We start from the raw sequence: 16,515 nt of genomic DNA, 5'->3' as shown, positions 1-16,515 counted from the left end.
AGAGTCGTATCGAGGCATGTCATATCGTATCGATGTGTATTAGTGGTGTATTGATGCATATCGGTATGTATTGTAGGATATATATCGATACGAAATGATTTAAAAAATTCAATGTATCGTATCGGTGTGTATCGTATCGACCGACTAAATTTAAGATACGTATCAGAGGGTATCGTATCGGTATCGGAGATACTTAAAACCATGCTCTCAAAATTTGGAAGCAATAAGCTGCAATTATCATTCAGAAATTCGTGTACAATGCTATAGCCACTTACAAACCTATATAGAAGACTCAAACACTAGAAAGGAAAGGCCTGACTCAATCCTTTACTAAACCTAAACTGACTAAGAAACTGAAATACCAAAGAAAATAGACTTAAATAAGGAAACCTACTTAGCTTAGGACTAATGATATTTGTCCACCAAATGAAGAACATAATTGGATTCATAATAGGACTCCTAAAAGACAATTGAGACTCCAAAATGGAATTGAACTCAAACAAAATAGCCAAAACATATCAAGACTAAGACTCTAACTAAACTAATAAAGCATATCTCTTTTTCCTACTCTCTGATCCTCCCCCCCCCCCAATCCCTCCGGGTCATCGCGGAAGAGATGACAAGATCTGTTGGCTCCCATCCCCCTTGGGGATCTTTACCACTGCCTGTGCTTGGAACCATTCTTGCACCATCTGCCCCATCGTCCTTTGGCGCAATATCATCTAGTTTAAAGGCCACATTCCCCGCCATAGCTTCACTTTCTGGCACGCCATCTTTGACTATCTCCCCACTCAGTCCATTCTTATCTCCATACACATTCTAGTCTCCCCCTCGTGTTGCCTCCGATGGAATGGCACTGAAGACTCTGACCACCTCTTCTTCTCTTGCCCCTTTTTTCTGAGTTGTCTATCTCCTCCTCAATCCGTTTGTTGGGCTTGGTCCAGGTTCGGGTGGGAATGCTTGCTAGGGAATAGAATCAATTTTGCAAGCAAGTAGCCTAATCTACTACCAACTTGCTCCTTCATCATCGGCTAGTTAGAGTGGGGAATCTTATTCCTACCCATAGTTTAAAGTATCTCCGACACCGATACGATACCCTCCGATATATATCTTAAATTTAGCCGACCGATACGATACATTGAATTTTTAAAATCCTTTCATATCGATATATATCCTACAATACATACCGATATGCACCGATACACACTGATACGATACGATACACACTGATACTCTATGAAAAATATAAAATTGAGGTGAAATGTACGTTTTAGTATGTATCGGTATGTATCGATGAGTATCTGTACATATCAGTGAGTATCGGTATGTATCAGTCGATATGTATTGGTGAGTATCGATACGTATCGGTGAGTATCAATATGTACCGATACAATGTGCTACTGTCATATAATGGCCAAGATGGGTACTTTTTTAGAAAAACACGATTTTTTGAGAGGTTTTTGTTCCAGAGTTGCTGCCAGCCATATTTCTCTAACTAAAGTGAAAATCAAGGTTAGGACCAAGGATTTGACATTTAGGGACAACTAAAAAACCTTGAATTCTTAGTGCAATACCCTCAATTTACTGTTTATGCATAATACATGTTATCAATAGCTTTTTTTAACAAAATTTTTATGCAAAAGTGTTTAAAAAAGTGTTTCCTATCATTTATGTAGGTATCATTAGCATATCTTAGCGTATCTCCGATATGATACGATACGATACGATACCCTCCGATACATATCTGAATTTTGGCTGACCGATACAGTAACCGATATCAATACTTTAATCCTTGTTAAATCCTACCCGAAAATAAGAACTCACTTTCTCTCATGCCCTTTACCTTAAGCCTGACAAAGAATGTTTTACTTGCCCTACCGCTTTCATTGCCCTAAAGACTCTATCTTTACAATTGCCTTCTCTTTCTATCTTCCATCTGGAAAAAAATCCTAAATTCTTGCTATCCCTCCAGCAAAACCCCCTTTGAGCTGAGAATGGATCTCGGTCGACGATAGAATGGTTTACTTGCCCTACCGCTTTCATTGCCCAAAAGACTTCATCTCTGTAGTTGCCTTCTCTTTCTCTCCTCCATCTGGAAAAAAAGTCCTAAATTCTTGCTGGCCCTCCAGAAGAACCCCTCTCCCTTTGAGCTAAGAATGGATCTGGGTCAACATGACGTTTGGCGGATCCTCCATCTGTGACACGGCCGGAAAGCTGGCTTTTGTGCTACCATCAACCATCTTTGGATTGAGCGAAATCTTTGAACATGGACTTCCAACTCTTACTCTTATGATAAGATTTGAAAAGCCATCTACTTTGTCAACTCCAAGCTCAGATGCCTTTGTTATTGTTCTGTCAAAGACACCTCTAAGAACAGACTTATTGTTGTTTCCTGGGATCTCCCCCCTGACTTGTCCCCCTATGTTGTATTCCCCCTTTATTTTGGTGCTTGATGTGGATCTCCCCCTTGACTTGTCCCCCTGTGTTGTATTCCCCCCTTATTTTGGTGCTTGATGTAATGGCCTAGCTCCTGGTTGCTTTGGCCTCGCTCTTGTTTTTCTCTTTGTCGGGATCAGCCCTCTCCCTTCTCCCCCCTTGTATATTCTTCTCCTCTTTTGGCAATGATAATTTTTTTTTCTTTTTTGGATGAATAAATATATCATTGCCAAAAAGAAGAAAAGAATGTCAAGAGGGGGGGGGGGGAGAGGGCAAAGCCCAACAAACTGGCACTAGGCCATTACAAAATAGCACCCAAAGAGGAGGGGGGCAATGATATTTTTATTCATTCAAAAATAAATAAATAAAGAAAGTAGCCTATTACAAAGAAAACCAATGGGATCAAAGGCCCAACACCTATATAACCTAACCTAAGGTTTATTTCCAATAAAACAAACCCTTTAAGTGACTTATCTGCATGAATAGTTTAGTTAGACTTCTTCATACTCTCTCCCTCTCATGTATCATTTTTAAAAGTTTAGTTTAGTTTTCTTAATTTCTTTTTGTTTCGACACTAACCTATTATTACTTATGTTTTAGAAGGGTAACAGGTAATTATGGCTTTGATGATTGTAATGTTATGAACCGCCAGAGTTTGGGCATTCCCCTCATCATTTTTTTCCATAGCAATATAGATCCGCAGGTTTGTCAACAAACTATGAGTTGTGGAAGAGTTGGACATCCCAATTAGCACAGCATGGGGTCTAAAATAGGGAGAAAGGAAGCTGGTATTCTGCATCCATGAGGAGCTCAGCAAGGCCAATGACTAACCAGGCCTTACTTTGACAAATTCTTGGATAGCTGAGCATGAGTGCAGTACTTCAGCCCCATCACAAACCTCAGTTTGAACTCGAGCTGAACTGAATAAAGATTCAGGTTCAGCTTTTCTGGATGGACATGTCCAAATGCTGCACATACCAGTACACCAGACCAAGCTGTGCCACATGGTAGGTTGGATGGACAGGTATATCCCAAGATCCCCTGCTCAGATATCAAGTTTCAGCCTGAATGTTGTTGGACAAATTGTGAAATAAATATATCTATCAAGGCGGCTACTAGGTGACCCAAGGCAGTGGATGGTTGCCTAGGCACCTAGGCGACAAAGCGCCTGACCCGGCATCATTTAAGAACCCTAGGCATGCATTATATGTAGTATTTAATATTTATGTGATAAATATAATTATAATAGTAATGCAATATGATCAATTTAATGTACATATATCAATGCAATATGATGCAAGTATGCTAGTAATGTTATAATAGTAATGCAATATGATCAATTTAATGTACATATATCAATGCAATATAATGCAAGTATGCTAGTAATGACATAATAGGGGAAACCAACAACAACAACAACATAGCCTTTTCCCAACTCAATGGCGTCGGCAACATGGATCCGTGTTAGGAGTGATCAGACCCACATGGAAGGAGCTAAAAGAGGGGCAGGCCTAAAATGACCATTGAAGAGTTGGTAAGGAAAGACATGCAAAAGCTCGGGCTGGATTCTAGTATGACATAAAATAGAGCTGTTTGGAGGCAAAGAACCATGTTGCTGATCGCATTTAGGTGGGATGTCCCGGAGGTGTTGTTTTGCTATGTTTCTTTTCTTTTTTTTCCTTTACCCTTTCTTTTTTTTTCTTTTTTTTTTTTGCTCTAATTTTTTTTAATATCTTGCCCTAATGCGGATCCTATAGCCAACCCCATTTAAGTGGGAAAAGGCTTTCTTACTGTTGTTGGTTTTCCCCTATTATGTCATTACTAACATACTTGTATAGGATATAATATAAGAATTGGAGAGGGTTCCCCGCAATGCCTGAGTGGGAAGGAATCTGCACACCAGACCAATGCCAGTGCAGAGAACGGTATCATCTACATAAGCCCCCACATGAGTCGGAAAATGAGTGTGAATTGGGGACCCACGACTCATTGTGTGAGAGAGTGAATGATGGAATCCGCACTTCAGCGTCGTGGGGATCTTTTTCCCTACAAGCATATTCATTAAAAAACAAAGCAATAACCTGAGAGCATAATAGTATATAATTAAGAAACAGAATTTTAGGATAGATGCTATGTAAGTATAATTCCCTGTATCACATATGCTTCATACTCCTTCACACAAACCAATAATAGGGTTAGAATTAGAGTCAATTTATTTCATATGATATAAAATAAAAATACATACACCATTCAATATTGCATCCACACTCTGCCCAAGCCATAAGGCGGACCAAGGCATCCAAGGCAACACCGGGATGGCAAAGGCAGTCGCCTTTCCTGCACCAAATAAGGAGTGTTGTCACCTTGAACCCTAGATTGCGCTAGGATGCCTAGGCGGTGCCGCCGCGGCACCTTGATAACTTTGGAAATTAAGCACTGAAGAATCCAGGACTTCCAGGTTGGTGCACACCAGTGCTTGGACTACCAAGAGGATGCATGCCAATAAGGGACGGAAGATTGAATAAAATTAATTACTTACGCAAAATGGAACAAAAATACATGAGGCAGTAGGAAAAGATCATGTTACCAAAATACAAAACTAGCAGTTTGCCAACTCCACTACCATACTACTCAATTAACAAAGGGTAAATGACACCTAGAGTACCAAATGTTTTGAGAAATTTTAGCTTAGGTACCCGATGTTTCACATTTTATTTTTGGGATACCTAAACCAAGATGATTTTTTTAGTTTTCAAATTTACCCTTAACATATTGTCTTTCTTATCCATGTGACCACTTATCTGACACCATTCTTCTTCTTCTTCTTCTTCCTGCAATACCACACACCCCCACGCCTGTTGCGATGGCTAATTAACGGCCTCCAAAGCCGACAGCATTGATGACGCTGCCCACCTCCAAGTCTGCTGCCGCCGCACATCTCTGAGTCCACTGTGTTTCACTCCCAGCATCTCTATGTTTTGCACCTTTCTATTCCCCATCCCGCTAGAATCCCTTGTAACCCAGCCCTGCTCTGCCGCTAGGATTCTCAGTCCCACAACCCTTGTCAACCCACCGCAACCAGATTACACCCCTGCCATTCCTCGCCCCCTGTGCATCACACTACCTGATATCTCTCCTGGTTTGTTGCAATCCCAACCCCGCTCTGCCACTAGGAATCTCAGTCCCACAACCCTTGTTAACCCATTACACCCCTGTCATTCCTCGCACCCTGCACATCACACTAGCTGATGTCTCTCCTGCTTTGTTGCAATCCCAACCCTGTTCTGCCGCTAGGACTCTCAGTAACACAACCCTTGTTAACCCATCGCCACCAGATTACACACCCTGCCATTCCTTGCCCCTGCGCATCATCCTTCCTGAGATCTCAGCTATCCCAGCCTCACAGTGATCCCAATCCACCCCCCACTCCATCTGGCCACACAGCCTCCCTCCGTAACCCTACCCGCAATGCCAGCCCTACCCTCCGTTAACCCTCTAATTGGCAAACGAATAATAATAATTATCTCACAAAATCTTGAGAAGAATGCTATATGAACAAGAATCTGCTATAGCCATCTCGATTTTCTTGTAATAAAGGGATCACTGATGAACTACTTTTAGCGGAAAAGAGCTAGAGAAACGACAAACGAGCGACTGATACCCTACTGGTACCGAGAGGAGTGGCTTGTGGCATTACCTCACAAGAGGCAAGGCTGCTACAGACCTGTGGCCAGGGATGATCTTTGAAGCTACACGAGCAGGCATGGCCACCGCAGCCTCAGCCAGCGGAAACCCCTTTCCCTCCCTTTTTTTTTTCTGGTGTGCCGAGTTGCCGGCGGCAGTTTCATCCTGTGGCTGACAGCTCTTCTTTCTATTCCTAATTTCAAAGATAGTCACCAAAGCATACAAGAGCTCCATGCATCCTAAAAAACTAGTGATTGAAGAACCCACTAGAATTCCTACCTTGACCTCCGCAATGTAGTAACTTTACTTTCCATTTTTCCTGATTTATTTCTCTCCAGCAGGTCTTTGGTTCTATGTGCTTTACAAGGACTGGCTATCTTCTGGATCCTTATTTTTATGCTTACTTTTGTTATCATTAAGAATGCTATTAGCAGAGATGATTTGTCCAAAGATAGACCAAAGGAATAATCAGAGGGGTGACGGGAGGGAGAGATGCAAGTGGGGGAGGGGGAAGTGGCCAAGTAGAGACGCGGAGGGTGGGGGTGGAACTTGCTTGGGCAGGGTTGCAAAGGATGGGATGGATCCGTGTTGTTGGCGGGGACCCTACGTTGAAGATGATGATGTAGGTCCCAGTAGTTTTTATATTTAAAAATATAAAAAAGGGTTTATAAGTCTAATATTGAAGATGAAAGAAACTTGATTTATCTGAGCAATGTTAATCCGATTTAGGTACCCAAACACAATATGTGAAAAGCCGGGTACCTAAATTACAATTTTTCGAAACGTTAGGTACCCTGACTGTCATTCCCATGTCCAAGATACTAAAAACATTTTATGGAATAAAAGACCCTTAAGTTGCGCAGTAACAAGCACAACATAAAAACATTTGTCAAAGCACACGTATTCTAAAACCCTGAAAAGAAAGGATTCATATAAGTGTACAAAAAACAGAATCCAACATAACAACCTTTACCAAATTAGAGCATGCAAGTTCTATAAACTTGAAATTACAAACTCAATGAAAAACTTATAAAGCAACAATATTACCTTAGGTCGGGTAAACCCATGATCAAGGAATTCATCACCACTAACAATTTCTGCTTTCACATCTCCTTGATGCTTGGCTAATTTCTCATTGTTTTTAGTCACAAGATCTCTGGTTCTGAAAACATGATTTAACTACAAACCCCAACAAAAACATATATAAAAAAAACCACCAATATAAAAATGGCATAAAGAAACCAATTAACACAAAACCACATGCAAAAGAATAGAGTGACAAGGAGGAAGAGTACGAACGTACAGCATGCATAATGTATGCATCCATGATGCTTGAATCTTCTTCCATGCCTCTGAGATAGAAGGGCTTCTTGTTGCAATGCATTATATCACGATAGGTATTGCCTATGAAGAGAGGGGGGGGGATAGACAGAGTATAATCAATGCCTGCCACTACCATTCAAACACAAATCCTAAATTCGTACTAAGTTGGATTGTTTTCAGGTCGTAAAGAAATAAACTAGAAAGTAATTGAACAATTAACAGGTAATGAATAGAAAATAAAAAAGAACCGAATTTTCTCTGTATGTGAAAACAGCCACTGAAATCTTTGTTGAGCACTTAAGCCTAGCTTGGAAATGTGACCTGCAGTGTGCCGGTCGAGGCTCAAAACTGAGTGTTGCAGTCCACATTGACTCAGGAGAAAAACATTCGCAATAAACCCACCATCCCTAGCTCGAAAGTCTCATTGAGTTCCCAGATCAGTGAACATTATTGTCACAAGAAGCTGTCACTTTTGTGAGAACTTCTGGCTCTTCATGTGGCGCCCTCACTGTCAAGCAGTAGCTCTCTATCAGGAAGTAGGGAATCCTGTGCTAGCATATCCCAGATTGAGACAAGACCAACACCAATAAAGGTTGAATCTACTATCACCTGCCAGGTCATTCAATCTCTCTCAGTCCCAGGGTTTTGCTCCCGACTGGAGGGAGAGAGGCAAGGCATTAGAGATAGCTGTTTTTCCACAGCATCTCTCCATTAATGTTGGTTTCCATGACCTTGGGTATCACAAACAGCTTTTAATGTTTTTCTCTAAGGAACCAGCCCCTTGTTGAATTGAAGGTGTTTGCTTTTTGGTGTTTTTTTTTGTTGCAGTGGCTTTTGGCGGTTGTTTGTTGTAGGAGGAGGCATGCTTTGAGTCGTGTGGAATGGTGATGCAAAGTTTTTCTATTTCCTTTCCTGGGAGGCAATGTTGATGAATTATCGAATTTCTGCTCAAGTAGAAGATGGTTGTTGGCAGCCTGTGTTTCCGCACACTTTTGATGCATTTTAGGGTTGTAGGTATTACTCATATAGTCATATGAAGACTTTTTGTTATACTGTACACTTCAAAGTTGTTAAGATATGTACCACGATAAGAAGAGTTGTCCCTATCGTGAATTCCTATTATGCTTTATGTTTTATTGTTAGTAGGAATTAGTTTTCAGCAGGTTAGACCAAGTGGACTAGAAATCTAATTTTGATTATGATTGTAGGTTTCCTATTTTGATTGTGGTTGTAGCTTATACAGATTATTATAAATAAGAGGAACAACCCAAGATAGATCTACAGACTGATTCTATCATGGGTTCAGCAACCTCTACTGGTCTTGGTTTGTTAGGGTAAGGTTTCTCACATGGTATCAGAACCATGAAGAAGAAGAAGGGTTCAGTATTTGATTATTGCTGATGTGAAGCTCTCTCACTGGAAGAAAAAAATTGATTCAAATACCTGCTATCATGTGCAGTATAGTTGTCTGTGCGCCTAGGCAACCCAAGGGATTGGAGAGGGTGAAAAATATTAAGGTGATGCCAACAAGGCGACCAACGCGCCGAAGTCAACTAAGGTGCCTGGACTAGTTGATGCCTTGACAACTATGGTTTGCTGGTTTTGCTGCAGGTTGTTGCTCAAGTTCGTTGGCCTGGATTTGGGTTCTCCTTCATGGTAGCGAATCTGTTGTATCTGGGATTTATTCCCCTGCTGCAATCATGTGCTGCTGGTCAATGAATTGGAGAACTATAAGTTTCCATCTGAAAAGTTACAGGACGAAGTAGGAAGAGCAAAGGCTGTCGGTGCAAGCATCTCTCGATTCTTATTCTCATAGGTATAAAACTTCACCCAAAATCGAGCTTCAAAAGTCTCCATGGATCCCCCTTGCTGCTGGCATCTGGAATTATTTGAAGATGATACTGCTGGTTTCTAGAGTTCGCATTGAGCTCTGTTGGTTGCAAGGTTGAAGATGCTACCGCTGACTTTTTATCATGTTGGATGATGGGTTTCATGGGATGTGCTCTATTATCCATATTTCGACGGTGTCTTCCATCGGTTTGTGTTCCACGGCCTAAGGCAACTCATTGTGGTTTGGTTCACTGGTTCTTGATTGTACCTGGAGTTCGAAGACATCCTGGTGTTTTATCTCCAATTTTCATTCTATTGCAAAAGTCATAACTACACCTATGTCCCCCCTGTACCTCATGCCACCCATGCTTGTCCCACGTCACTTATTGTCTCCTATGAAACCTCAGTACCTCATGTCAACCATGCATGCCCCCCATGTTACCAAGTTCCATGTCCCTATCGTGATATCCTTTTTAAATCCCATAATATGTCACTTTCCACAAATGCCCCTACCATCTTCCCTTATCCTTCTTTGTCCTCAATTTACTTCCCATTCCCAGTTTACCTTTTGGCTTTGGTTTATGCTTGTTATTGGCTTTCAAATATATTACATCCATGCCATCCCCTTTTAACATTGAGATATTTACAGTTCTGCCATTCCTTCCCTATTATCTACCCAAGACCCCTTGCACATTATAGTTAATTACCAGATTGCACTACTTCATTGTAAATGTGTATTACCTACCTCTCTTGGGCGAGCCAATAATTGGGTTTAAATTTGTGTTAGGATTCCATGGTTTAATTCCAAAATTGCCATTATTTTGCTTGGGCGACCCATGAGTAAGTCCAAAATTTACAAAAAATTGCCATTGGAATTATATATTTGCAATTTTATTGCTTTGGTGAGCCCCAAATCACATCAATTTGGGATTTTCAATCTTTGAAAGATTGACACTAGCATGGAGTGATGTATACTGCAGCTATTATTGGAGGTCATTTACTGGGCTATATGATATTTTATTTGCTACTGTGATGGGGTGATTGGAGATTATCCCATGCATTATTTGTCCACGTGTAATGCTACACATGAGGAGGAGATTTGAGATTATTAACCGCTCCACTCAAGTCATCAATTGAAGATTAATTATTAATTATTTATATATGTCATCTGCTCGTGTCCTCAACAACCATTTTATCTTTTGACGATGATTATATGTGGAATTCAGCAACAATGCAATCTATCTAGTCTACGACAACCTCATATTGTCTAGTCTACAGCAACCTTGTGTTGGCTGCTGTAATTTTATTTGAGTCATGTTTAGTGCTCAGAAATGAGTCTGGTCTTTAGCAATTGCATTATGGTTACCCTGTTATTGGAGTGCCTCCCATGAGAAGGGCTCATGATGTAGTTATTGGATGCTGCACTATTATCACAAACTTCATTGCGAAGACTATTACTTACTCCTTTTTAGAAAGGGCTAATGATGTAGTTGTAGGATGCTACAAATTTCTCCTTTGTGGAAATGACTACTCACTACCTGCCTTCCTTGAGAAGAGCTTATGATATTGTTGTTGCTGCTACTATATTTTGGAATGTGGTTTGTGTTATCTACCAATTATTTTGTTCGTTCCTGATGGTTATGGTGGATTTATTCAACATTCTCTGCTATTGTGGCCGATGATTGGTGTGTTTATTTGCTACCAGAATGAAGATCTCTATGTGCTCACGGGCGTCTAAGACTGCTACAAGACTAATGCTGCATTTAATATCTATTCTTGTTGTTCCAAGCTGCAGCATTCGATATGTATACTCCAACTTGAGGGGGAGTGTTGAGATATATACCACAATAGGGGGAGTGTCCCTCTCATGGTTTCCTATTATGCTTTATGTTTTATTGAAAGTAGGAGTTAGTTGTCTTTCTCTCTCTCTCGGTTTTCTTCTTCCTCTACTGGTCCTGGCTTGTTAGGTTAAGGTTTGTCATAGTAGCAACTAGCAAACCTTTACTCCCTCATCTATCAGAAAAAGATTCAAGAACCTTCCAGAAAGGGTTTCAAAATGATGATGTTCTACCAATTATAACAGTACAACATGATGTTTGAACTAAAGCAGACTGTTGTCTTTGTATGATAAAAATCAACTTTATGTTTGAACTTACAAACTGAGAAAAATAGCCTCTGGTTGGATGAATAAAAATCACTGCCACCATCTTTCTTGTAGACATCCAACCAATGCTCAGACAACTTTTTCTGAAGGCCATGAACAGAATTATGATCAACCTCCTGGAAAAGAAAAATGAAATCCAACAAAAATATATCAAGATCTCAAAATGAGTTGCTGCAAATGAGGAACAGATTTAAAAGAATACAGCAATACAAAGAAGAGTAAAAAGAAAAGGAGAATTGGAGTTCAACCTAATGCATAGTCATGCAATTTGGCTTTGAAACAACCTTGCCCTTCATATGCTGGAAGTTCATTCTATATATGAGGGTCCAGTATTCCCACGACTTTCAACTACAAAGGGATGTTTGAATCCAGTATTAACGTAGAATTCAAGGAGATCTCTCACCTCCTTCAAATACTACAGAAACCGAAAGACAGAAGGGAGAAATAATTCAACCCTATCCGTAAGACCTTCAGTTGCGTTGCTTGGATATGACATATTTTGTGCCATCTTCCATGATTTGAAGAGAAACAATGTGGCAGCTCCTCTTTTTTGGTTCTAATAGAGACTTCTAATTTGAATCGAAGTTCAGTTCTATTGCTTCCCATTTGCAATGTGTAATGTTTTTAGTTTGTACCTTGATTTGGTTAAGTTGCAATAAAGATTTGATCACGGTGAAATGTGATAATGTGAAATAGATTTTGGGATGGGAGTAATGGCTGTCTAATTACGTAAAGGTTGGGATTAGAATAACCAACAGTGATCTAGAACAGCAGATCCAATAATAACCCGAATTAGCAACAAACTAGCATCCTGGTGTAGGGTGATCAGATCTGGTTGCAACTCTAAGTCACTAAGGCATTTTAAATGTATGGAATGGGTTGCCAAAATTAAAAGTGAATCCTTGGCAGCAACAATTAGTCTATTCCTCACAGAGCCGCGAACAGCTCGAGATGGGAAACGGGCAGAACTTCACTCTAACATCAAAGAAGATGGCATCCCAAATCATACTGAAAGAGCGAGAATTGGAGGTCCACCTTCAGAGATCCTTTCCATCCATATGTGAGAGATTGTAGCACAAAAGGCAAGTTTACCAGCAGCATCGCAAATAGAAGTACCAGCATAAGTCATGTCAACCCAAATCCACTCCCCATTGAGGGGAAGAATTCTCCATTTGCCAGGCCAACAAAGCTAAGAACCTTCCTCCAGATGGAGGAGGCAAAAGGGAAACCGAAGAAGAGATGCTCAGGAGTTTCAATTTCGTTCCAGCAAAGACAGGAGGGACACTTATGTGGCAGTGAATGAGGAAGGATTGGGTGGGAAGGCAGCTGGAGAGGGCCCTCCAAGCGGTGAAGCTTTGGCGAGGGATATGGCCTTTAAACTAGACAATTTTATACCAAGAAGCAAGATGATTGTGAGAGCACCAAATATCCCAAGCTTAGAAGGAGCTGAAAATACCCGAAGGTGAGGGGACCAAATGACTTAATCTCTTCTACCTTGAAGACCTGGACGGATAAGGGGAAGGGAGGACCAAAGATCAATGAGAAGAGGAGAGAGGGCAATGGGGGGAGCCCCAAGACTCATTGGAGATGATAGCAGCAACCAAGGAGGACCTATCAAGACTAGACCAGTAAACAGCTCCAAAACCTACTAAGGGAAGGAGAACGCCGGATGGGTGACAATAATCCATCCAAAGGGAGGTGGAGAGGCCATCTCCGATGAGCACCAGATGGCGGTAAGGGCTAAAGGGCGAAGATAGAGAATCAAACACCAGACGCAAGAGGAATTCGGGAGGGGGGAGATAGTCCAAATAGAGTCATTCTTAAGGAAAGTGGAAAAGACCCAGGAAACCCAAATGCTTTTATGCTTAGAAGCTAGCATCCAATGAGCTTAACAATGCCGGAAGAATTGGCGTCCTTAATCCGGTGCAAGCCAAGACCCCCTTTGCTCTTAAGGAGGCAAACCACAGACCATTTCATGGGATGAAGGAATTTGGAAGATTCTTTTCCTTTCAAGAGGAAAGAGCAGAGGGGAGATTCAACTGCTTTAATGATAGACATAGGGATTTTGAAGATCCCAATCCAATAGATGAAGCAAGATTGGAGAATGGAGCGAATGAGCTCAAGGCGCCCCGCAAAGGAAAGGAGCTTGCGGGCTGAGCAGAGAGGCGAGCATATTTGACTAAAGGGAGCCTAAGAAGAAGCTTGAGAGGGCTAAGAGAGAGGCTTTCTCCGCTTCAGACACCCCAAGGAAGAGATGAGATTTGAGGTGGTTGATGCACAGCCCAAAGAGATCTTCGAAAAGATGGAGAGAGAGTCGGCCTTGGATAAAATCATAAGCTCATCTCCAAAAGCGAAATGGGTGACATTAAGGGCTTTGCATTTGAGAAGAGGGAGATGAGACGGAGATCAATAGAGGATTGGATGGATCTAAAGAGAACTTCAAAGGCAAGGGAAAAGAGGAAAGGAGAGAGGGGACAACCATGACGAATGCTATCCTTCGAAGAAAAGTAGCCAGCAGGGCTGCCATTGACAAGAACATAGAGTTTAGGGGATGAGATATAGAAGAAAACCCAATTGATGAAATTAGGAGGGAAGGACATAGAATGGAGCAACTTTGTAGATGAAATCCCATTAGATGGAATCAAATGCTTTGTGGATATCAATTTTGAGAAGATCTGCAAGAGAATGGGATTTCCTATTGAACCCTCTGACAACCTGTTGGCAAAGAAGGATGTTATCAACAATGCTCCGGCCCGAGACAAAAGTTGATTGATTGGAATTAACGAGGAAATCAATAACAATTTGGATTATATTGGCCAGGATTTTGGAGATGAACTTGTAGAGGAGGCTGCAAAGAGTGATGAGCCTGAAGTCAGGCATGGAAAAGAGGCTCCCTCTTTCTTAGGGATCAGACACAGAATTGTTTGATTAACCCCATGAATTTGGGAGGGATTGAAGAAGTTGCAGAATGCTAAGGGAAGATCCGACTTAATGATATCCCAACAAAAAGTGAAGAAGAAGCCCATGCTGAATCCATCAAGGTCAGGGGCTTTATTGGATTTGAGGGAAAGAACAATAGAGGAGATCTCATCATCTGAGGGAATGGCCTAGAGAGGGGAGAGCAGATGGGGGGGAATGAATTTATTCAGAATGCCAAGGGGGAGAGGCGGGGTGGAAGAACCAGATGGTGGATAAAAGAGCTCAATGAAGTACCTAGAGACTTCAGATTTAATAGCGACGAAGGAGAGGAGAACCATCGCAAGAAGTGAATATCGGAATAGAATTGAAGCTATTTCTAGCTTTGGTAATGTAAGACTAGATCACAAGGACCAAATCCCAGGTAGGATCTGAAATTACGGCTGAATAGAGAAGATTTCGATTACTCACAAACCACAACTCAGATGGAGCTGAATTTTGGATTGTATGGAGATCCTATATGAGGAACAAACCATTAAAAAAAAGGAGCAAATTTCATCGGCTGGATTGAAAGATCTGTTGGTTGCAAGAAAAAGGAAACTTTCGGCAATTCTTCAAGAACTAGGGCTGGAAGCGACGAATGATCATCAAATTTGGATAAAGTGATCCTCCTAAGGTGCTCAACAAAAGCTCAAAATCCTGTAACAATCAGATATCTGGTCTGAAAGTTATACATTCGATCATTCTTCTTGGGAAAACCTTGTAACTGAAAATCAATAGGTTGTGTGTGTATTTCTTCTGATCAGCAATCTTAGAGGGCTTCAAGTCTTCAAACAACTCCCAAAACAATTTCTCACAAAAGCTAAAACAGAAAATAAGAAAGAAGAAAATAGAATTTGATGGAGGGTTGAAAAGGGGGAAGAATAAGGTTAGGTTTTGGGCATCTCACCCCTCAAGTTTAGGCATCTCACCTAGGACTTCTCACCCAACTGCATCCCACAGCAAAACAACATATAGCCATCTCAAATAAACTTCATTCAACCTCCTCAGACTGATTACAAAGGTCTCTTTAAATAGGTTAGGCACAACCTTACAATTCAGAAACTAACTAAAAAAAGAAACTAACATAAAATAGAAACTAACTGATTTTAGCAACTAAATACTAACTTGTTCACTAAGAAACTAACATAAGACAAAAAAGGACTATTCTAGAATATTAAAACTGACTTGGGCTACTTGTTGACAAAAAAGGAAACAAACAAGGGACCAAATTACTGTTCACGTGTTCTGTTCACATGAACAGTAAATTCGGGTGCTTGGTTGGCTTAATGGGCCAACATTGGGGCCGGTTGGTCTGGTTTGATGGAACCAGGCAACCAGCAGCCCCCTTTTTTGCAGGCTCGATCTACATCACTTGAGGGATTTGTGAAATATGCCGAATTAGAATCCCCAAGCTCAAGCCATTTTATCCAAGATTTCTGCTTGAGGAAACTTTCTTCTTGGGTCAGGGCAGAGGAAAGAGCAAGGGAGGCAACATGCTATTCTTCGGCAAGGATGGAATTATCAACCACCTTCTTCACCTATTTGCTTTAAGGATTTCTCATATTTCTGTTATTTTTCTTCTTATTCTAATTTGCAACTTTATATCTGATATTTTGTTACCTGTCTTCAATAAATCTGCTCATTAGATTTGAACATCTATCTCCCTAATAGCATACCCCATGTACTCTACCCTGTTGCCAATCTTATCCCTTATCTGTCCAATAATTTCTTTCTAAACACCAGAAAAATAAGAAACTCTGTTTATTTTCCACTACCAAATTTTTCTTTAATCAGAGCCTAAGTTCTTCGATTGGGCCCATTTCCCGCTGGCTTTTAGGATCTCTGATCCCTGCGGCCCTGCCTGCATCAGGGTTTTCTTTTGATGCTAGCTCTGCTCCACCAGTGGGATCATGGGGTCGCTAAATCATCAGCTGACTGGTAGACTGACACTTAAGGGGAAATTTATTATGTACTTATCCCCTTGTAGGGGGAAAAGTGTACAAAAGAAGCATATATTCCAGATGCCCTCAAATAGCCTCTTAAAGAATGGTTGACCATGACATTCAGGAAAATATATATATATATATATATTTATTTTTTTGCGCGGGGGGGGGGGGGGG

At 41.0% G+C, this 16,515-nt stretch overlaps 1 protein-coding gene across 3 annotated transcripts in view; it reads right to left on the bottom strand.

Moving 5' to 3' along the window:
• Positions 1 to 16,515, bottom strand: part of LOC122077193 (U3 small nucleolar RNA-associated protein 25) — a 63,557-nt gene that overhangs the window by 28,300 nt on the left and 18,742 nt on the right. For all 3 annotated transcript variants that reach the window (XR_006139706.1, XM_042643048.1, XM_042643047.1), the window contains exons 8-10: positions 11,430 to 11,553; positions 7,424 to 7,524; positions 7,168 to 7,299 (exon numbers count right to left, since the gene is read on the bottom strand). Coding sequence is in view for 2 of the 3 variants with exons in the window: in XM_042643048.1 (XP_042498982.1) it covers positions 7,168 to 7,299; positions 7,424 to 7,524; positions 11,430 to 11,553 (357 nt within the window). In the remaining variant the exon portion in view is untranslated. The remainder of the gene's footprint in view (positions 1 to 7,167; positions 7,300 to 7,423; positions 7,525 to 11,429; positions 11,554 to 16,515) is intronic.

The sequence above is a fragment of the Macadamia integrifolia genome, chromosome 4, assembly GCF_013358625.1.
Source record: "Macadamia integrifolia cultivar HAES 741 chromosome 4, SCU_Mint_v3, whole genome shotgun sequence".
Taxonomy (NCBI): domain Eukaryota; kingdom Viridiplantae; phylum Streptophyta; class Magnoliopsida; order Proteales; family Proteaceae; genus Macadamia; species Macadamia integrifolia.
Note: the sequence above shows the minus strand (reverse complement) of the source record. Positions and strands in the feature narration are given on the sequence as shown.